At 44.2% G+C, this 23,487-nt stretch overlaps 1 protein-coding gene across 1 annotated transcript; it reads left to right on the top strand.

The window, feature by feature from the left end:
• Positions 1-1,406: 1,406 nt before the first annotated feature.
• On the top strand, positions 1,407-23,202 carry UTP6 (UTP6 small subunit processome component). The gene is made up of 19 exons (XM_080994623.1): positions 1,407-1,596; positions 3,457-3,541; positions 4,380-4,421; positions 4,505-4,597; positions 5,531-5,578; positions 6,102-6,165; positions 6,564-6,682; positions 7,811-7,888; positions 10,542-10,623; positions 12,150-12,231; positions 12,847-13,028; positions 15,298-15,377; positions 15,496-15,573; positions 15,721-15,900; positions 18,501-18,581; positions 19,619-19,728; positions 19,856-19,922; positions 21,335-21,407; positions 22,942-23,202. Exons 1-19 carry the CDS (start codon positions 1,505-1,507, stop codon positions 23,097-23,099), a joined length of 1,794 nt encoding a protein of 597 aa, XP_080850749.1. The 5' UTR covers positions 1,407-1,504; the 3' UTR covers positions 23,100-23,202.
• The last annotated feature ends 285 nt before the right edge of the window (positions 23,203-23,487 follow it).

Genomic DNA, 23,487 nt, shown 5'->3' with positions numbered 1-23,487 from the left:
GTTCTGGCTCCTCTCAGGTGGGGGCCATTGCCATTCTAAGAGAAAGAGGGAGGCATTCGTGGTGAACTCTGGCACCTTTTTTTATAGAAAAAATAGTTTTATATCTTGATTTTATTCTGTGAACTGCCCTGAGACCCCCGGGTATAGGGTGGTATATAAATTCAATTAATAATAATAATAATAATAATAATAATAATAATTTTTAAATAGATACATTTCCACCTAGCTTTGACCCCTAGTGGAGAACAACTGCTGTCATAGATAGTATTAATATATATATAAATAAAAAATTGTCCAGTAGCACCTTAGAGACCAACTAAGTTTGTTCTTGGTATAAGCTTTCATGTGCATGCACACTTCTTCAGAAAGCTTATACCAAGAACAAACTTAGTTGGTCTCTAAGGTGCTGCTGGACAATTTTTTTAATTTTTAAAATATATTTCGACTGCGTCAGACCAACACGGCTACCTACCTGAATAGTACTGTGAACGATAATTTATCCTACACATTCAGATTGGGATGCGGGTGGCGCTGTGGGTTAAACCACAGAGCCTAGGACTTACCGATCAGAAGGTCGGCGGTTCGAATCCCCGCGACGGGGTGAGCTCCCGTTGCTCGGTCCCTGCTTCTGCCAACCTAGCAGTTCGAAACCACGTCAAAGTGCAAGTAGATAAATAGGTACCACTCCGGCGGGAAGGTAAACGGCGTTTCCGTGCGCTGCTCTGGTTCGCCAGAAGCGGCTTAGTCATGCTGGCCACATGACCTAGAAGCTGTACGCCGGCTCCCTCGGCCAATAAAGCGAGATGGGCGCCGCAACACCAGAGTTGGCCACGACTGGACCTAATGGTCAGGGGTCACTTTACCTTTACACATTCAGATTGCAGGTTGGATTTTTGTTTTGTTTTATTGGGTGCTTCTGTGGGGAAGGTACAGCTAGTATTTTATAGCTGGCACTCGATGCCATTATTTTCGTGATATTTCACACTATCTGTGCCAGATAAATGCAACTCCTTTGATTTTAGAGGAGTGTTGCAGATGATATATCAAAGAGGGAGATCCCGAATGACAGCGTTTGTAGTATGGAAGACAAGATTGGTAGGAATTTGCTGGGGGTGAATCACAGAAATTGGTAAATTTTGATTAATGAAGTGTATATTCCTTGAATTAACGAAGTGTATATTCCACATCTTAGCAACTCAGGTTGTCACCAGGCCCTCATCCCACCTCAGGTCTGGACCAGGTTTTCCTTGCACAGGAGCGGAGGAGGAAAGGCTGACAATGCGGCCCTGATCTGCCCTGACCCCTTTTCCCGGCCGGAGCCAGAAATGCTGCAGTTCCCCTGGGAGCCGCAGGGAGGCAGCGAGCCCTGCGCGGAAGGGAAACGCGGCGACGCCCCGGCGGAAGCGGAAGTGGTCTCTCTCTCCTGGCGCGTGCATGTGTCGCTCGCTGCTGCCGTGCATCTAGATAGAGACCGGCGCTCGGAGGCTGGTCGCCTTTCCCGGTTATGGCGGAGAGGACCGAGCAGCGCATCGAGGACCGGATCCCCGAGCTAGAGGAGCTGGGGAGGGTCGGGCTCCTCACCAGCAAAGAGATCAGGTTGGGCGAGGCGGGATCTCCGCGATCCCCGGGGATCTAGGGAGGGAACGACCCCATGGATTGGGGGTGGAAGCAGGAAGGTGGGGAAAGGGAACCTCGTTTGTGTGGGTCGGTTTTACGTATAAGCTAAACAAGCTCTAGCTTAGGGTCACACTCTCTTGGGGTCCCCCAAAAATTTAAAGGAAAAAAAACCCTGGATGTACGTTTCCAAAATCTAAGATAAAAAACAAATCAAATAAAACCTACATACAGCAACAGTGTTTTGTGTTGTGTAGGCTCCTGTGATGTAAGTAATGGGCCCCCAACCATTTTAAGTTAGAGCTTAATAATTATTTCACAATTAATGTACTTGGGACGTGGGTGGCGCTGTGGGTTAAACCACAGAGCCTAGGACTTGCCGATCAGAAGGTTGGCGGTTCGAATCCCTGCGATGGGTGAGCTCCGGTTGCTCGGTCCCTGCTCCTGCCAACCTAGCAGTTCGAAACCACGTCAAAGTGCAAGTAGATAAATAGATACCACTCCGGTGGGAAGGTAAATTGCGTTTCCCTGCGCTGCTCTGGTTCGCCAGAAGCGGCTTAGGCATGCTGGCCACATGACCCGGAAGCTGTACGCCGGCTCCCTTGGCCAATAAAGCGAGATGAGCGCCACAAACCCAGAGTCGGTCACAACTGGACCTAATGGTCAGGGGTCCCTTTACCTTTACCTATTCATGTACTTATTAATTGTATTTCACTATTAATATATTAATATACTTCTTCTAAATTTTATTTCAGTTCAACAATTACTTTGATAAAATACATATTTTGTTATGTGCAAATGGCTTTGGATACCTATTAGGTCCATAAATGACCATGTAGCATATATTCAACACAAAAAAATCAGTGACAATTTGTTGACAAAGGACAGCTGGACATATAAAGGGCCCCATTACCTTCAGTAGCTTAGGGCCTCATCAAACCTAAATCCGGCCCTGGTCCTACTCCTTCAAGGTTGGTAGGGAACAGGCTCTTCACCTTACTCGGCAGACCTGCAAGCAGCCAAGCCATAATATCTTCTTTAAAAAAATAAATATGATTTTTATTAATTTTTACTATTTCAGGGAAACATTTAACATACTTAAGATATCAATGACTTCCCTTCTTCTCTTTCGATGGTTCATTTTACATATCTTACATCCCTGTATTTTTTTTTACAAAAACTATACCATTCAGTTATTCCATTATTGCATCCATCAAAACTTATTTACACTGTGGAATTTATCTCAATGCTACCAACTGTGTCTTTTCTTTCTCATAAATGCAAACTGAAAATATAATGCCAGGAAAGCACTGCTTAGTGCTCAAATGCACATTCTGATATATCTCGTGGGTTCTAAATTTCACAGCCAAGCCATTACATCTTTTATTTTTATTTTTTGTAAATGTGATTTTTATTAAATCTTCTGTTTTACAAGTTCAGATAAACATTTTACATACTTAAGACTTCCCTTCTTCTCTTTTCATGGTTCATCATATATATTTTATATCCCTGCATATTTTACAAAAAAACTATGCCAGTCGCTTTTCCATTGTGACATCCCTCAAAACTTATTTACACTGTGGAATTTATCTTAATGCTGACAACGTTGTCAGCTGTACACAGTTATTTTCCATATATTCAGTAACATCTTTTCAGGATTTTATCAGCCCCCCACCCAGACCATTCTAGCAGCCAGGCACCGATATAGAACCTGCATGTCCCTCACCAGACATGGACGATAAGGAGGAAATTGAGTTGTTACCACCTCAATTTGTTGTGATACCTGTGTTTTTCTGTGGATTGGGAACCATGGAAGGATGTTGCCTTTTTGTATTTCTGCAGGGCGGTTATTAAGAAGACATTAGCCCTTGAATATAAAATACAACGGAGAGCACTCCATAAGGAAAATTTTATCAGTTACATTCAGGTAGGTTTCTTAAGAAGATTCATTTTCGGTATGCTTTCATCTCTTGAGATTTATCTCCGTTAACAAGCATTATATTTTCTGGTGTTTCTTAAAAATGTGAACTGAAAACATAATGCAATAAAGCATGGCTTAGTTTTCAAATGCACAGTCTGGTATATCTCTTGGTTCTAAATTTTGCTGCAGCAGATTTATACATTAATTACGATGCAGTTGTAAGGATGTAGAGAGGGCCTTTTAAAAACAGAGGAAGCTGCCTTATATCACCAGACGAGTAGATAACTTATTGACCCTCCAGGTGTTGCTGGACTACAGGTCCCATAATCCCTGACAATTGGCCATGCTGGCTGAGGTTGATGGGGTTTGGACTACCAACATCTGGAGGTTCGCAGGTTCCCCATCCCTGGTCTATGCACTGATTAGCAGCAGCTCTTAAGAATAGACAGAAGTCTTTCTGGACCCTACATAGAGAAATGAGTGTGTGTGTGTGTGTGTGTGTGAGAGAGAGAGAGAGGGAGAGGGAGAGAGAGAGAGAGAGAGAGAGAGAGAGAGAAAGTGGTAAATGCATGTTTTGGTTCCATCAAAATCCAAGAGGATTCAGCCCACTGATTGAGTGGGGAGGAGAGTTTCTCCATGCTTAGTAGCTAGGATGAATGGGCACTGGATAATTTTTGATTTATTCACCTCATTATTACAGGCCTTAATTGCAGTTGTTATTATATAATAGCATATAAAATCTATATAAAGCAATAAATGCATGGCTTTTTCTGTGCTAGCCATTTCTCAGTTTTTATCATCCTTGAAGTATTGTTGACCTTCTAAATATTTTCTTCCCCTTCAGTATGAAATCAATCTGTTGGAACTGATTAAGAAAAGAAGAGCGGTAAGTTGACATGTAACTGAAAACTTGAAGGGGTCCTTATGGAATTTACCAAGGATTGTAAAGTTGGTCATTGTTTTCCATAGCGCACTGGCTACTCGTTCAAGAAAGATGAGATTGAGTACTCCATTCTGCAGAGAATACATGGTGTCTTCAAACGGGCCACAACAAAATGGAGTGTAAGACTGTTTTATTCTATAGCACTTGGATGATTTTGTATAACCTCTTGTGTAACATGATGCTGACCTTATTTGTGCATAATTCTAAAGCCAAACTGCAGCTAAGTATGAATGAGCAGGTGTCCTAGCGACATAGTTAGAAAACAGCAGCTGTTTCACTTCTCTCCTGGTGCTGCTGCTGTTTTTCTTGGAGCTGTGACAGAGTTTGGCTTAGTGTTATGTTCAAACCTGGGCTCATGGGTTGTCTTGCTCCAAACAAACCATGAGTGGTAAGCCAAGAACAAACCAGTTGCAATTTGTAGCTTTCTAGTTTCTAAAATAGGGACGCGGGTGGCACTGTGGGTTAAACCACAGAGCCTAGGACCTGCCGATCAGAAGGTCGGCGGTTCGAATCCCTGCGACGGGGTGAGCTCCCGTCGCTCGGTCCCTGCTCCTGCCAACCTAGCAGTTCGAAAGCACGTCAAAGTGCCAGTAGATAAATAGGTACCGCTCCGGCGGGAAGGTAAACAGCGTTTCCGTGCGCTGCTCTGGTTCGCCAGAAGCAGCTTAGTCATGCTGGCCACATGACCCGGAAGCTGTACGCCGGCTCCCTCGGCCAATAAAGCGAGATGAGCGCCGCAACCCCAGAGTCGGCCACGACTGGACCTAATGGTCAGGGGCCCTTTACCTTTACCTTTGCCTTTTTAGTTTCTAAAATGCTTGTTTTAGAATACTGGTTCTTCCTCCTCCTGAAAGACAGGTCCATCACTGACTGCTAGTTTAGACACTTCTTCATTCCATAGTTTCTTTTCTCAATTGCTGGCTGTGGAAGCTTTGACTTTCCCATATCTTGCTCCTTACGCCATTGTTGTAAAAAGGATAACAATTCTGGATTAATGGTACCTGTTGTGTTCTTAGCTTACCTGTACCCTCCTCTTTGTTTCACTTCCATAGGATGATCTTCAGCTGTGGTTGTCTCATGTGGCCTTTTGCAAGAAATGGGTGAGTATTGGAGTGTAATTTCCTCATTTCAGCTGTGAGCTTATAAAGCAGTTGAACCTTCTTTCAAGGGAGCCACGGGATGTGGTCTTTGCATGGTGATAATTTGGAAGAACCTTGTTGAAATGACCGGACTTGTTGGAACGACTGGACTTGCTTTTGATATTTTTACCTGCCAGTACTATCAGAGGACTGTGAGTTAGTCTCTGTCCCTTATATATGTGTATGCATGACAGAGTTTACAACAGCCGGAGTTTGTGATAAAGATAAATAAATAAATACTAAATAAATATTCACAGTCTTGCTGCTGTTTGAGCTTTGTTGTTCTGCCTGACCACCCCAAGCTTTTGTTAAGGGGAATGCAGGTACTAAAAACTAAGTTGCTTGCTGTGCAGATCCAGATATATTTCACTGTAAGATGGCAAACCAAACAGTATCAAAGTCCTCTGTAATGAAAGTGAATCTGTTTCACTTGAAAAGGTACACAATATAAGAGAGTGATATGATGCTTTCTGTTTCCTAATAGAACAGGAAAATACAGCTGGGCAAGGTGTTTTCAGCCATGTTAGCCCTTCATCCCAACAAACCAGGTACAGTACTTACTCTTGTAAATGAAGTGAGTAGGGTAGGCAGTCTTGGAGTGATGGATGGGATATATTGGCAGTGGCACAATTCGCTTGCCTGATCTGGCTCATTTAAGCTGATGGAACAGGTTATGTTGGTATACCAGAGCAACCTTCCCCAATGTTGTGTCCTCCAGATCCCATCAGCTCCAGCCAGTGTGGCCAATACCCAGGGATGATGAGAGTTGTAGTCTAGCAGTATCTGGAAGGTATCAGGTTGGGGAAGGCGAGGCTAGCAGAACAAGGCATAAGAACCATTACTCAGAATGACTTCTTGCTTGTCAGTTGGTTTTGCAGTGACTGTCTTAAAATAGCACCATGCATCTCTCTCTCTCTCTCTCTCTCTCTCTCTCTCTCTGTTGTAGCTCTCTGGATCATGGCTGCAAAATGGGAAATGGAGGACCGCCTGTCATCTGAAAGTGCCCGGCAGTTGTTCCTTCGTGCCTTGCGTTTCCATCCAGAATGTCCCAAACTGTATCAAGAGGTAACATGTGATTCTGATGCTTCCCCCCTTCGCCGCTGCAAATGTTTAACTAGTTCGTTTCAGCTAAGATCTGCTTGTTGATTGACTGCTGGTTTGTTGAACTGAAGAACAGAACGCCATTCCGGTTTTCCATCCTCACTGGCAAATTATTCTTTTTTATAGTTGTAGTAGTTGTATACCGCCCTTCCTCCGAAGATCACAGGGCCGTTCACAACAGAAAAATACAAAACGAAAACACAAAATGCGTAATAAAACGAAAGCAAAACAAACCAATAACCCCGCTCCCACAGACACATTTAAAAAGCCATATAATGCTAATCAGTCAAAGGCCTGGTTGAAGAGAAATGGTTTTGTTCAGTGCCTGTAATGAATGTGCCAAGTGAGCCTGGTTGGACATACTGTTGCTTTTTTATATACGTATAACTTTCGAGCTAATAGTATGATGCCCTTTTTTCATTCTCAAAGCTATAGTTAAATACGGTAGGCACTGACTCTGAGTGTGTCTGCCAGGAAAAACCTCAGATGTAATTGTCTTTACCACAGGTGGGAAAGTAAGATATGCAATCATTGTGAAGTCCTTTGTGTTTTATCTTTGCAGCCTGAAAGTGATGCAATTTTGTAGTATTGCTTTTGTTGTTAAAATCATCAAAAGTCCAAGGGAGCTTTAAAATTTCTCTCTAAAATTTTAACATGCCAACTTGATCTCCACTGTCGTCATTATTTTTATGTGTCAATAGTAGCCTCTGTTGTTGTGAAACAGCCATGTTTATCCTGGTCCATCCACAATGACGGCGTCAGTTTCTGGTGAAGCACTTAACCGGGCAAAATCTTCAACAGTTTCAAGAACAGTAGTGAGGGAAAAGTCAAAAGAACAACGAATGCAAAGTTTATTAAGAAGAAGACAGCTAATTTTTTTTTTAGTAGTAGACATAATGCTGGGAGTCCCTTAATCATGGTTAATTGGGAGCACGCCACAAAATGGCTGATTTCCTATTCCTGATTTTACTCCAGTTACGTTTTACATCAGCACCACTATTAACCACAGTAGTAACAAGGAATCCTTCTCCACTGGCGTTTGAAGCCCTTGCCACCTCATTTCCCCCTCTTTGCCTTTCTTTGTTTTTGTAGTATTTCAGGATGGAGCTCATGAATGCCGAAAAGCAAAGGAAAGAGAAGAAAGAATTTGAGCAAGCAAAGATGGACCTGGTAAGAAATGAGATGTCGTTAGTCACGGAAAATTTCTGCCTGTGCCAGAAACAATTCCCCTTGGGTCAGGGGTGGGGAAACTCTAGACCTGTCCGTTGAGCCCTTGGGAATTTTTTCCAGGCTACATCTCCTGTCCCCAGGCCACACTCCTCTTCAGCCTGTCTCTACACCCTTCTCAAGTGCTTTTGCTTGGCTGAAATAAGTCCTTGAACTGTGAAAATGCCTCTTTCCTCCCTGGGTGGAGATGGGTGTGTGTTTGTGGAAACCTGTGAGCGTTGTGTGACTGGCACGGCCGGATTTATGTATAAGCAAAACAAGCTATAGCTTAGAGACCCATTCTCTTGCCTAATAATAATAATAATAATAATAATATATTATTTATACCCCGCGCATCTGGCTGGGTTTCCCCAGCCACTCTGGGCGGCTTCCAATAAAACACTAAAATACAATAACCTATTAAACATTAAAAGCTTCCCTAAACAGGGCTGCCTTCAGATGTCTTCTAAAAGTTTGGTAGTTATTTTTCTCTTTGACATCTGGTGGGAGGGCGTTCCACAGGGCGGGTACCACTACCAAGAAGGCCCTCTGCCTGGTTCCCTGTAATTTGGCTTCTTGCAGCGAGGGAACTGCCAGAAGGCCCTCGGCGCTGGACCTCAGTGTCCGGGCAGAATGATGGAGGTGGAGACGATCCTTCAGGTATACTGGACCAAGGCCATTTAGGGCTTTAAAGGTCAGCACCAACACTTTGAATTGTGCTCGGAAACGTACTAGGAGCCAGTGTAGTTCTTTCAAGACCGGTGTTATATAGTCTCTGCGGCTACTCCCAGTCACCAGTCTGGCTGCTGCATTCTGGATTAGTTGTAGTTTCCGGGTCACCTTCAAAGGTAGCCCCACATTGCAGTAGTCCAAGCAAGAGATAACTAGAGCATGCACCACTCTGGCGAGACAGTCCGCGGGCAGGTGGGGTCTCAGCCTGCGTACCAGATGGAGCTGATAAACAGCTGCCCTGGACACAGAATTGACCTGCACCTCCATGGACAGCTGTGAGTCCAGAATGACTCCCAGGCTGTGCACCTGGTCTTTCAGGGGCACAGTTACTCCATTCAGGACCTCCATACCCGCCTGTCTCCTGTCCCCCAAAAACAGTACTTCTGTACCCCCCCAATATACTTCTTCTTAATTGTATTTCACTATTAATATACTTGTTCTTAATTGTATTTCAGTTCAACAATTACTTTGATAAAATACATATTTTGTTACGTGCAAATGGCTTTAGATACCTATTAGGTCCATAAATTACCATATAGCATATATTCAACCCAATAAACAGCAACAATTTGTTGTTGACAAAGGACAGCTGGATATATAAAGGGCCCCATTACCTTCAGTAGCTTAGGGTCTCATCAAACCTAAATCCGGCCCTGGCGACTGGGATGCACTTAACTTTGTACGGTAAAGTGTCACAACAGTTGCTGTACTCACTTTGCGCCTGCTTCTGGCCCCCTTCCCATCACTGGTGTGCATCCCCCAAAACGTGGCCCAGGAGGGTATGGGGATCCTTAATCTGGAAAATGTTTTCCCGCCTCTGACTTAGACAGTTAAGTTGTATCATTTGAAGTGTTTGCGATACAATAAATTACGATATGCTTATACAGTACAGTCATACCTCGGGTTAACAGACGCCTTAGGTTGCATTTTTTGAGGTTACGGACCGCCGAAACCCGGAAGTACTGGAACGGGTTACTTCTAGGTTTCGGTGGTTGCGCATGCGCAGAAGCAGTAAATCACGCTATGCGCAGAAGCGCCAAATCGCAACCCATGTGTGCACAGCTGTGGGTTGCGAACACTGCGGCTTGCGAACGTGCATCCCTCACAGATCACATTCGCAACCTGAGCGTCCACTGTACTTTCCTGTGCTATGTGTCCATTTGAGACATCTGAAGCAAAAACCACTATCCCTTAATTGGTCTTGTGCTTGTCCTTTAAGTGCAGCTCAGAGTCTACATGACTCGAGGAACGTCGCTGGCGCAGCTTTCTCCTGTGGAGCAATGTTTCTGTGCTCCTGTAATAGTGGCGAGTCATCAACTTGGGACATGTGCTGTGGAACAGTTCTAGTAACTTGTACAGCTGTTAACAAACGCAAGGCGAACACCGGATTGTGTTTCGTTGAGTGACTGCACTCTTTCAGAGACCACACACCTCTTGTGAAAGGTTCTTTGCCAAGTTCCTTTTTAATTTATGTATTCTGTTGAACATGTAGCCCACCCCATCCAAATGGCTTGTGGTGGGTAGGAAAAAGCTAAATTATTCCATCTTGACCTTCCCTGACCCTGCCCACCAAAGTGTATTGTGTTGCTTCTAGAAGACGTTGACAATCTGCAAGTTTCTTGTGACCTTCTGTGCCTTATGGAAAATATATGCCAACAAAGCTAACCAGAGGCCACACTATTGTTGCTTTTTCAATATTAGGGAATGTCCACCTATCAATATATGTGGAGCATTTCTCTGACAGTGCAGTGCAGTGGCCCATATGTGCAGTGGGGCCCCGGCTGCAACTCTGTGGAAGAAAAAGTGTTGGTTGTGTGCCATGAATTGTTTTTTTATCTGAAAAGGGTCTAGGACATGAAAGCTTCACTTTTGCCTGCAATTTTAGGGTGAATTCAGCTATTCTGAGGAAATACTTAATGGTGCAATGGCCCGAGTTGTCTACAGAAATGCTGTTCAGAAAATCAAAGGTAACTCCATGTTGTGTTTCTCTGTGTGTGTGTGTTTTAAGTAGCAACCTGCCTTAGGTAAAGGTAAAGGGACCCCTGACCATTAGGTCCAGTCATGACCGACTCTGGGGTTGCGGCGCTCATCTCTCTTTATTGGCCGAGGGAGCCGGCGTACAGCTTCCGGGTCATGTGGCCAGCATGACTAAGCCGCTTCTGGTGAACCAGAGCAGCGCACAGAAACACTGTTTACCTTCCTGCCAGAGCGGTACCTATTTATCTACTTGCACTTGGACGTGCTTTCGAACTGCTAGGTTGGCAGGAGCAGGGACCGAGCAATGGGAGCTCACCCCGTCGCGGGGATTCGAACCGCTGACCTTCTGATCGGCAAGTCCTAGGCTCTGTGGTTTAACCCACAGCGCCACCTGCGTCCCACCAACTTGCCTTAGGTTTTTAAAAATAAATATAGGCCACTGGTGACTGAAGTTTGGTTGGCTGGGGTTGAATATTGCGGCACCCATTCTAACAGAATGACTTTGGGTGGCTACAACCCTGAAGGTGTTACTGACAAAGGGGTGCTTTCACAGACAGTTAAACGACCTCTCTGCTCACCCTAACTTTCCACAAGTGTTGATAACTGAGTTCTGGTTTGGTTCTGGCTGCGGAGGTTTCTGAAATTAAATCAACTACAGTGGTACCTCGGGTTAAGTACTTAATTCGTTCCGGAGGTCCGTACTTAACCTGAAACTGTTCATAACCTGAAGCACCACTTTAGCTAATGGGGCCTCCTGCTGCCGCCGCACTGCCAGAGCACAATTTCTGTTCTCATTCTGAAGCAAAGTTCTTAACCCGAGGTACTATTTCTGGGTTAGCGGAGTCTCTAACCTGAAGCGTATGTAACCTGAAGCGTATGTAACCCGAGGTACCACTGTATGTGGATGTTTTCACTGTTGTTTATTGTTTCAAATGGTTTTACGAATTTTGGGACTGATTTAAAATTCAAAAGTGGCACCTAGCTTTTTAAGAAATATATTTACTAGTATGTAGGATGAGTTGTTCAGCTTTCTTGTAGCATCTGGATTTGGCTGCTCTCAGGATGCTCGTGTTGATGGGCCAGTTGTCTCTGACCTGGTATTACCTGCATAGAATCATAAGAGTTGAAAGGGACTCTGAGGGTCATCTAGTCGAACCCCTGCAATGCAGGAATCTTTTGCCCAATGTGGGGCTTGAACCCATGACCCTGAGGTTAAGAGCTGCATGATCTACAGACTGATCTGTCCCAGCTGCATTCTGAGCATTCATGAATTGTGTAGGCAAGTTCACATACAAGTCAATCCAAGCCTTGCGGCAAAATTTGACACTCCACATTAAAGAGATGCATTTAAAGCAAAGTTTGGAGAGTTCTTACGGTTTTATTCATTTTTTAAATTAATCCTCTTGTTATAGAGTACATATATTTTATTTGTTAAATATTTTCTGGCTTAAGAGAGACTGTTTATGAGGTTCTGGACCCCCCCAAATTATTGTCTGTCTGTCTGACTCCATTCTAGGTGCCGAGTTTCTTCTGTCACTGCTGTCAATTGCAAAACTTTTTGATTTTACACAAGACCTTCAAAAGGAAATTTTGGAAAAGTAAGTTTGGGGTGGAGAACTAGAGCACAATTAGTGTGGTCCATTCAGGTGGTCTGCAGCGTGTCTGTAAAAATACAGTTTTTTTTAAAAAAAATCATACAGCATCTTTTGCATTTTACTGTTTTGTTGGAAGCTGCCCAGAGTGGTTGGGGAAACACAGCCAGATGGGCGGGGTATAAATAATAAATTATTATTATCATCATCATCATCTATCGTAGTGCATTGCAATTGTTACAACAGGCAGAAACATCATTAAGTGGTCTGCCAAGACCTTCAGCAATTTCCAAGTGGTCTTTGGGAAAGAAAAGTTTGGAAGCCACTGTGCTAGAAATATTATTTTGTTTAACATGGAAAGCATTCAGGTTTGATGTTCTCACTTTCAGTCTATCACCTCATCCCCATTCTGTTCTTTAGTGTGTGTACACCACACTATGACTTGGCAGACTCCGGCATGTCTGATGTGGCTTCACCTGAATTGGTGCCGAGAGTATCTCAGGATAAATAAAATGTCACTGTTGTGATATAGCTGCCTGCTTGTAGAGCAAAGCACTCTTAATGCTCCCTCCTAAGAAGAGGGTAGCGCATGGAACAATAGCATGATAGTTTTCCTCTTAGCCTGCAGGCAGAATACGCCAACGATCCTCTTATGTGGGACTACATAGCACGGCAGGAGCTGGAGAAGGACTCCTTGCCCACAACAGAACATCGGTCCAAACAGTCAAAAGCACAGGAAGCAGCCCTAAAAGAAGAACGGTGTTGCATGGTGTTTGATGAAGCAGTCGCCTCCCTTCCCACAGGTTAGAACTTGTGCCTCTAATATATATCAGCATTTATAAAGTATAAAATCTCTAAAACATAAATGATACTTCCAGTTCTTGTGGTAGAGCTTTGAAGATGTATGTAGTCATGATTCCCTATTTAATTACGAACTGATGGACTTGAGCTCAATATGTGTGTGGTTATTTTTTAATTTTTAACTGTTCAGATTTCCCCCGAAAGGGGTATATTTGAATGAAAACGGGAAGGCAATACATTTGTTTTTGCCAATGATGTCATGCAGATGCTGCGAAGAATTTCCATGCGCGATGAGCCTCCTTCCCACGCTTTAACATCCATCTGGAAATGCAAGAGAGGCAGCAAGCTTTCCTAGTGCTTGTCCATTTGTCCTTCTCATCCGCTTGCAATTGTTAATCAGGTTTCACGATGTGGGTGGCGCTGTGGTCTAAATCACTGAGCCTCTTGGGCTTGGCTGATCAGAAGGTTGGCGGTTCAAATCCCCGCGACGGGGTGAGCTCCCGTTGCTCTGTCCCAGGTCCTGCCAACCTAGCAGTTCGAAAGCACACCAGTGCAAGTAGATAAATAGTTTGCTGCAGTGGGAAGGTAAATGGCGTTTCCGTTTGTTCTTGTTTGCGTCATGGTGTTCCATTGTGCCAGAAGCATTTTAGTCATGCTGGCCACATGACGTGGAAACCTGACTGCAGACAAATGCCAGTACCCACGGCCTTAAAGCAAGACGAGTGCCGCGACCCCATAGTCACCTTTGACTGGACTTAACCATCCAGGGGTCCTTTACCTTTCCCTTTACACGATAACAGTGGTGATTTATGTCCTCCAAAAATAGTAATTAAGCTATAGGCTTTAAGGTGAACTGTAGGCTTGTTGGTCTAGTTCTAACAGCAGATGAGGTAATAAAGCCATGTCTGGATTTGACCACCTCAAGACTGCAGGTAGAGACTTGCATGACTGAATGTTCCCCAATTCAGCACCTTCCTGGGCCTCAAATAAAATGCCTCCACGTAGAAATTTAGATTTCAAGGAGCAAGCTTCCAGGCTAAGCTTTTATAGGACATATTCCATGCTTGGGAGTGTACTGCTGCTCCCGAGAGAGTGATTTTTCCTCAGAACCTTTGCCTGCAGTCTGAAGTGGTGTGGTCCAAAACCGTTTCACCTCTGCCGAATTTGAGAAGGCGGCCAGAGTGTCAGCGTTGGGAGGAAGCAGGGCCCTCCTGTATCTTCATGTAGCACAAGGGTTTGCGGGCCTCATGCCACTAACCGCTTCACCTCAGGGACTTAACGTATATTGTGCAATTTGCTTGGAGGAGGGAACAGCTGAGTGAACCCGGCTAGGCTGGTTAGCAAGGGTTTATTTCATGCACAACCTTCCCAGAGGCCTCCCATAAACGCCTCAGAAATCATATTCAAAGGGCAGTATCGCCCACTTACCGTTGTCTTGCTTTGGTGACGGAAAAGAGCCAGGAGGTGGGTAGAATATGTGTGTCTGCTTTCTGGTGTCCTGTAATCTACTTTTCACTCATGACGTGCTCCAAGAGAGTCAGATGTTGTACATTTTCATTCCCAACTGACTCAGAGAAGTAGGAGAAAGCACCAGAGCTGCCTTGAGGTTTATACGGTGTCTGTACCGTGTGGATTTTAGCTGTGTTTTATCTACGATTTTATTCGTGCACTGCTCAGTGAGCTCTTCGATTAAGTGGCTTATAAAATTTCTAAATAAAGATACTGAAGGAGGAAAGAAACTTGTAGCGAATCTTGTGAATAGGTGCCCCCCCTTTAATTGTTGGTTTGATAGCTTTTGCTTAAAAGGTAAAGGGACCCCTGACCATTAGGTCCAGTCGTGGCCGACTCTGGGGTTGCGGCACTCATCTCGCTTTATTGGCCGAGGGAGCCGGCGTACAGCTTCTGGGTCATGTGGGCAGCATGACTAAGCCGCTTCTGGCGAACCAGAGCAGCGCACAGAAACACTGTTTACCTTCCCACTGGAGTGGTACCTATTTATCTACTTGTACTTTGAGGTGCTTTCGAACTGCTAGGTTGGCAGGAGCAGGGACCAAGCAACGGGAGCTCACCCCGTCGCGGGGATTTGAACCGCCGACCTTCTGATCGGCAAGTCCTAGGCTCTGTGGTTTAACCCACAACGCCACCCGCGTTCCTAGCTTTTGCTTAGGAGTTGAATTTTTCTTTAGTGGGTCTTGGAAAAGCAGTGTTGTTGTTTTCGTTCAGAAGGAGTGACTGCCATTTTTATTAAGAAAAACATTTTTAACCTTCCAGAGGCCATGTGGGAACGTTACGTCGCTTTTTGCTTGGAAAGATATAACCGGAAGACAAACAGCGAAGAGTTAAAGCAGAAGGTAAACGCTTTAAGTATTCCTGCAGTCAATTTCAGAAGTTTACTTTTGTTTTTGTGGAGGCTAGTCTGCGTGGCAGTGAAGCTCATTCTTTTTTCCTTATCTCTTCTTGTTTTTTTAGAGGTTGGAAAGGATATCAAGTGTTTGCAGCCGGGCTCATGAATTACAGTTGCTGCCAGCTTCTCTCTATCAGCAATGGGTAAGGATGTACATGGCTCTTGCTGGGTCTTTTTTTAAATATATAAAAAAGCACTACACTGCATGAAACGAGAAGACTTGCCTTTGGGTCTTGGGACACATTTCTCAATAAAGGCTTCCGTTTTATCTTTGATTTGCATCTCGTCAGCTCCAGCTCTTACTGGGGCTCGACCTCCGAGAAAAGGCTGAAGAGGTGGCAGCAGCGGCAACGAGACGATTCAGCCACTTGGTAGAAATGTGGGAGATGAGGCTGAAGTTGCTACTCCAGCTGAACACGGATGGTGTAGGCCCTTGTTTCCAGGAAGCATTTAGAGCAGTTAAGGCGAAGGTAAGCGACAAGCCCCTGGAATGAAAGGATCGCTGTTTGCAAGCCTCATGGTGGAGGGGCAGTGTGGCGATCCCACACAGGGCCCCCGGACGTTTGACAGTCTATTGACCCTGTGCCGCCACTGCGATTGCTTTTTCCCCTGCCACCACCCCGTATCTCACGGGGACACACGGGAGTCCAGTCAGTTGTTAACATAAACAAATAATCAAGTTTATTTTTAAATGCAGGAACAAGCTTATGGTTTCAGTTAGTTTTTCTTGACAGTTTCTTAATCTTAGTTCCTAACAACTCCAAACTGATTATTCCAACTATCTATCTGACTCCACCTAACAATTCCTCTCACTCTCTCACAATACAACTCTACCAACTCACACCTAAACCTCCCTCTTCCTTCTTCAACTCCCAAACCTCGACTCTCAACTCCCAAACCTCAACTGACTTTCAAAACCTCCCACTCTAACTTTTATTCCCCCCTTGCATTCTCACTGGCCAATCACATCACACCCATTTTAACCCTTTCCTTATGACCCATCCTAGGAGGCAAACGCCACAGGCAGCTTCCTTGAAATACCCTCCTCCCCAATTTGCCACCTCACTTGCATTTTGGGGGGGGCATGTGTTCTGATCTTGGGTAGGTGGGTGGGAAATGTTCCCCTCATCTTGGGGACAGATGGTGTTCAGGGATGTTTACTGTGAAGGCAGGGGCAACAACTCTTCTCATTTGCTCCTTCCATTTAGCAATGAAATTTATTACGGTCAGAGACCAGCTTGAGACACAGAAATGGAACTACCATCCCAATAGCAAAACAAACATTTAAAACAATATACAACAATGGATTTTAAGTTTAAAAGTGCGATAGGCATGTAAACTCATAAAAACTTCAAAATAGACTACCTTAGAGAAATGACCCAAAGTCGCCCGTGGATCCGGGTTTGGGAATTTCAACAAACTAGATTGAATTGGGGGATGGTCTGCGCCTACAGATCTGTGCGCAGAATCTGACTACAATCCGGGTCATCTTGTGGTCTTTGCCTAACAGGAGAAGATCGAAATTTTGCTTTACCGGGAGGTCAGCAAGCCTCACCAGCAGGGGGGTCAATGGTTTCTCTACATGCCTCATCATAAAAGGGACATCTAAAAAATATGTGTTCAGGGCTTCCTATATCCCCCAATGGACAGGAGCAAATTCTCTGGACCTTCCATTTAGTGTTTTTCCCCCCAGAATGCCTTTGGAATGATGCTAGACTATGGGTTTCCTCAGCCATGGTGGGAGGGTGTCTTGTATGCATGCCTTTGTGCTTAGAGTACTGCAATGCACTCTCTGGGGGGCTACCTTTGAAGGTGACTCGGAAACTAAAACTAATCTAGAATGCCACTGCCAGACTGGTGACTGGGAGCGACCGCTGAGACCACATTGGCTCCCAGTACGTTTCCAAGCACAATTCAAAGTGTTGGTGCTGACCTTTGAAGCTTTAAAGGGCTTTGGCCCTGCATACTTGAAGGAGTGTCTCCACCCCTATCATTCAGCCCAGACACTGAGATCCAGCTCCAAAGGCCTTCTGGCAGTTCCCTCACTGTGAGAAGTGAAGTTAAAGGGAATCAGGCAGAGGGCCTTCTCGGTGGTGGCGCCCTCCCATCAGATGTCAAGGAAGTAAACAACTATCTGGCTTCTAGAAGACATCTGAAGGCAGCCCTGTATGTTTTTAATGTTTGATGTGTTTTAATTTGTTGGAAGCCACCCAGTCAGATAGGCATCATCATCATCATCATCATCATCATCATAATTTGTATAAGTTGCACTCCACGGGGGTGGGCAGCAGCTGCAACTTGGGGAAAGGCACATGACTATGGGGACACCCCAGAGTTACTAAGATGGTGTGCCACACACCCCTTGCTTGTAATGCTTAAGTTAAGGGTTAAGTTACTTGCCTAAACACCTGTAATTAGAACAAAGGTATCACCCATTATTGTCCCGTTACAAGCCTTTGATATTATCCTCTGCAGCAAGGGGTTCCAGCTGCTTGATATGCCTAGACCCCTCCAATAGGAAGATAAGTGCATTAATTCTGCTGCCATCCTAATCTCCTAGCCCACGCTGGGCTTTCTGTGGCTTTTAAAAATATGTTTCATAGCTGTCACATAGCCTCAAATGCTGGGTCTGGCTTCTATGTGTGTTCCTCGCATCCAGCATATCATGCACAGTATTTCCATGGCCTAAAATTAATTTTTCTCAATTTATATAGAAAGGTTTATTGTTTTGAGTACATTCAAATGTAAGATAAAACATATGCGAAGGGACTTGACAGGAAGTCATAGTTGAAGAAAAGATTTTGGAAGATAAAAGGGGAAAAATTATTTACTTTCATTATTATCATTTTCTGTGCGGGTGTGGGTGTCTGCACATATGTGTGTTGTTGTATGCAATGTTTGGGAGGAAATAAGACAGTAAATAACAAATAAACTAAATATCGATGTATGTAATTTTTATTTCTTAATTATATTTAGTGGTAGTATGGTTGTATTGTTTTCTATAACATAAAACCATTCAATAAAAATTATTTTAAAAAATACATTAATTTTTCTCTCTTCCTACCACTAGGACAGCTTGCCGTTATGGATTCTATGTACAGAATGGAGCGAGAATGTCAATAGCACTCCTGAAACGGAAGCACTCTATCAGGTATTACATATCCTATTTGAAAACAACGACAGCTCAGCATGGGTAGAACTATTCAGGAAAGCAGATGGGAATAGTTTTACTAGCAACATTATCATGTTAGCATTAATTTTAGAGCCAGGACTGTGCTTGGTAATCTGCAGGTCAAAGAAATTATGTGATCCCAAGACAGCCTTGTAGAGTACAGGAGCCAGACTAAGTTGGGCTCAAGGGCTTTGGCGAGGGAAGACAGTGTCCGATCTGGCTGCCATACTTGGGGAAAGCCTTTGCTGAAGATGTGAGTTGTCTCTGACAATAGAGAAGTGGAAGCAAAGCAGGAGGGGGGGGCAAGAAGGGGGGAGAAGGAGGGGAATGACTGGAGACAGTAATACTCAAAGGACCCCAAATATAAATGTGTGTATGAATGCATTCAGACACAATCCCCATTTCTAAATACAGTGGTACCTCGGTTTTTCGAACGTCTCCGTTGACGAATATTTCAGTTTTCGAACACTCCACGGAAGTCAAACATGCCACCTGGCTTCTGCTGAGTGCAAGATCCTGAGGCCAAGCTGTCAGCTGTTGAGTTTTCGGTTTTCGAACGTTTCGGAAGTCCTTTCGACTTCCAAAACGTTCAGAAACCAAAGCGCAGCTTCTGATTGGCTGCAGGAAGCTCCTTCAGCCAGTCGGAAGCCCCGTCGGATGTTCGGTTTCCAAAAATAGTTCACAAACCAGAACAGTCACTTCAGTGTTTGCGGCATTCGGAAGCCAAAACATTCGAGAACTAAGCTGATCGAAAACCAAGGTATGACTGTATATTGATTTGGAAAGGACAGTCTCAAAATTACAAGATGTACTCAGATTTGCTAAAGTTAGTTGAATCAGAATTATTCCATCTGTGTACACTAGTCCTGCTTTCTATTTGAATCCTTAGCTCTTGGGTTGAAATATCCCACTTCAGATCAAAATATGCTGGTTCCTCATAGTCCATGACATGTGCTTAAGAGCTTCACAGGTCTTCTCTGAATGTGCTCAGGTTCTTTTTATGTTTTAACTTGCAGAGATCTTTGCTTGCCACGCTGCCTGCTGACTCGGTAACCATGAAGGAAAAGTATATTGAATGGGCGTACAGGGCTGGTGGCTATAAGAAAGCAAAGAAAGTCTTTACCAGGTTAGAAGAACTCCTTCTGAAACACACACACACACATATATACAGAAATACAATTATTTATTTATTCTGCTTTCTCTGGTGGTTTTTTAAAAACTGAATCCCTCACACACCATCTTTTATGTCCTAGTTTGCATGAAAGCCGTCCATTTTCCCTTGAGTTCTTCAAGAAGATGATTCAGATTGAAAAGGAGCAAGTAAGTAACGTAACTTAGGACAAACTTAGTTTTTGGATGTTCTGTATCATTAGAGGCATGTGCCACTGTGAATTTTCCAAAGGGAGCAGCGGTTAATATGCTGGAATATGTTGGGATTGGACTACTATAAGGTGCCTTTTTAGAAAACATCTGGAAACTTTTTTTAAAGGATTTGACCTATATCAAGTGCATCGTTGCTATTCCGTTTCCTGACATGGCTCAAAATGCTGTGTTGTTTTCTGAAAGCCCTAAACAGCTAGTGATGTTGCTTATTTTTTTATACTTTTTTTGTTTGTTTGGGGAAAAGGTCATAGCTCCACAGTGTCAGATTAAACGTGGATGCCTAGTACATTTTTTTTTTTAACCAACCAACAATTTTGATAAACCAATTTTGATACATTGTCATGGGGGCACTGAAAGGCGTGGGGCCCTGAAAAGGCCCATAGATCAGTGCCTACTCTTTGGTAGTCTAGCATAATAATAGTAGTAATAATAATAATAATAATAATTAATTGTACCCCGCCCATCTGACTGGGTTGCCCCAGCCTCTCTGGGCGGCTTCCAGCATACGTAATAAAGACATAGCAAAACATTGAACCTTTAAAAGCTTCCTTGTACAGGGCTGCCTTCAGTGGTAGATCATCTGCTTTGCATGCATAAGGTCCCAGGTTCAAATCCTGGCAGCTTTGAGTAGGGCTGAGAGATAACCCTGCCCCAAACTTTGAAGAGCCACTGCCAGCCAGTTCTGAGCTAGATTGACTTGCCTTCTGTCTGAGAATAAAACAGCCTCCTCTGTGTGCTTTCTGAATGTTTTTAACTTTCACGTTAGTTGCTGCCCATGGTTGTATCTGGTTGGATAGGAATACAGTGGTACCTCAGGTTACATACACTTCAGGTTACATACGCTTCAGGTTACAGACTCCACTAACCCAGGTTAAGAACTTTGCTTCAGGATGAGAACAGAAATTGTGCTCTGGCGGCGCGGCGGCAACAGGAAGCCCCATTATCTAAAGTGGTGCTTCAGGTTAAGAACAGTTTCAGGTTAAGAATGGACCTCCAGAACGGATTAAATACTTAACCCGAGGTACCGCTGTATGTGTGTTTTATGGATAGTTTTCAGGGAGCTCCAGGGGGTGTGGTGGGGTAGTGGAGAAGGAATAGGAGGGGAAGCATTCAAGGCTATGGGTTTGGGTGGTGAGGCAGGAAAAGTGCCATGTGAGAGGGGAAAGCTTCTCAATACTTTATTGCCCAAGCCTGTCACAGCTTCTGCTCTTATTCCTGTGCCCTTTTAATTCATGGGCTGAAGGACTAAATAGCAACACACTGTTTTATGTACTTGGCAAGTATATTTAACAGCTGTAACCTTTGGCTCAGCATCCTTCGTTATCCCCCCCTTTTTTTCTACCTCCCAGGAATCCTGTAAAATGTCCAATATCCGAGAATATTATGAACGTGCCTTGAGAGAATTCGGTGCCACAGACCCTGGTAAGAAGTTTTATTTCTTCAAGTGTTGTGGGTATAACCAGAGATCTTCTCTTCCTTCCATCTGCATTTTGATTAGAGTAAATTTAAAGACACGCATGCAAAAAACTGGATTTTATTGCGTGTCATCTTGAGAACCTACTTAGGCCAGAATCATAATAAGCAGGCATAGGCAAACTCTGGCCCTCCAGATGTTTGGGACTACAATACCCATCATCTCTGACCACTGGTCCTGTTAGCTAGGGATGATGGGAATTGTAGTCCCAAACATCTGGAGGGCCGGAGTTTGCCTAGGCCTGGTAATAAGGATGAAGTCGGCAGCTAAATAAGCAGGCAGCCCAAATAGCAACGTCCCTCAGATGAAATCCCCACACCACCCCTCAAATCCCCAGAATTAAGCATCTGGCTAACCTGGGGGCTGGCCATAAGCCGGTGGTAGCCAGAGCCATCCAATATACAGGAAAGGGATATTTTTTTAAAAGTTGTGCACAAGTTATTTTACTCTGGACTTGGCCCAAAGGTTGCTCATCATCAATGTCTGCATTGTTCAACATATAGAGGTAAAGGGACCCCTGACCATTAGGTCCAGTTGTGACTGACTCTGGGGTTGCGGCGCTTATGTCGCTTTATTGGCCGAGGGAGCCGGCGTACAGCTTCCGGGTCATGTGGCCAGCATGACTAAGCCGCTTCTGGCGAACCAGAGCAGTGCACGGAAATGCTGTTTACCTTCCTGCCGGAGCGGTACCTATTTATCTACTTGCACTGGTGTGCTGTCGAACTGCTAGGTTGGCAGGAGCAGGGACCGAGCAACAGGAGCTCATCCTGTCGTGGGGATTCGAACCGCGGACCTTCTGATTGGCAAGTCCTAGGCTCTGTGGTTTAACCCACAGCGCCACCCGCGACCCTTGTTCAACATACAGTGGTGCCTCGCAAGACGAAATTAATCCGTTCCGCGAGTGTCTTCGTCTAGTGGTTTTTTCGTCTTGCGAAGCAACCCTATTAGCGGCTTAGCGGATTAGCGCTATTAGCGGTTTAGCGGCTATTAAAGGCTTAGCGGCTTAGCGGCTTAGCTGCTAAAAGGCTATTAGTGGCTTAGCGGCTTAGAAAAAGGGGGGGGAAAGCGAAAAAAAATCTCAAGACTCGCAAGACATTTTCGTCTTGCGAAGCAAGCCTATAGGGAAATTCGTCCTGCGAAGCAACTCAAAAACGGAAAACCCTTTCGTCTAGCGGGTTTTCCGTCTTGCGAGGCATTCGTCTTGCGGGGCACCACTGTACACCATAACGTAAATCGAAACCCACCACTTCTGCTGGAACCACTTTCTCATCTTTGATGCGGAGTAAATAATCTTTAAAAAGGAGCTATTGTAAGTACTATAGCAACTGCTAAGTTTTTAGTCCCAGATTTTGCAAAAAAAAACCACTCCACACATATACCCCAATGGTGGAACATACATAGGATCATGTGTTGCTAAGTTTTGGGCCCATGGGGGCATTTCCATTATCACAATATTAACTAGCCTTTTTTCTTCCTTTGAAGATATTTGGCTGGATTACATCAGAGAGGAACTGACTCAGTCCCAAGGCAAACCTGAGAACTGCGGCAGCATTCACTGGAGGGCGATGAAAATGTTGCAGGGAGAACAAGTTGAAACTTTTATTTCAAAGTACACATTGCTGCAAACTGGACACCTGTGAGAAATGTAATCCTAGATGTGTCTTATCTTAAGAGCTAAACCTACTTTAAATGTTGTTTGTAAATTTGTAACCCAAAGGCAAATAAATATATTTTTGGGGGGGCCTTCTCTCTTTATTGTTGGTTTTTTGATGGGTGGATAAAAGATTCTGACTGATGTTCATACGGCGTACTCCAATGGAAAAAAAAGAACTATAAGAACATGAGTGTGGAGTTAGAGGAAACAGTTGGCACATTGTTGTGTGTGTTCTGTTGATCCGTAATACGGAAGACACGGAAAGAAAAGCTTACATTGGTATGAACCACCTTGAGATCTTTGGATGAAGAGCGCTATACAAACAAACAAATAAATTTATTGCATTGTCCAGTAGCACCTTAGAGACCAACTAA

The sequence above is a fragment of the Podarcis pityusensis genome, assembly GCF_964106645.2.
Source record: "Podarcis pityusensis genome assembly, chromosome: 2".
Classification (NCBI taxonomy): Eukaryota; Metazoa; Chordata; class Lepidosauria; order Squamata; family Lacertidae; genus Podarcis; species Podarcis pityusensis.
This window is presented reverse-complemented; position numbering and strand designations above follow the sequence as displayed.

Coding starts and splice junctions, on each gene's coding strand:
- UTP6 (XM_080994623.1), top strand. CDS start 1,505: ATGGCGGAGAGGACCGAGCAGCGCATCGAGGACCGGATCCCCGAGCTA. Junction 1,597..3,456: donor CTCACCAGCAAAGAGATCAG/GTTGGGCGAGGC, acceptor GTATTTCTGCAG/GGCGGTTATTAAGAAGACAT. Junction 10,624..12,149: donor TGCTGTTCAGAAAATCAAAG/GTAACTCCATGT, acceptor ACTCCATTCTAG/GTGCCGAGTTTCTTCTGTCA.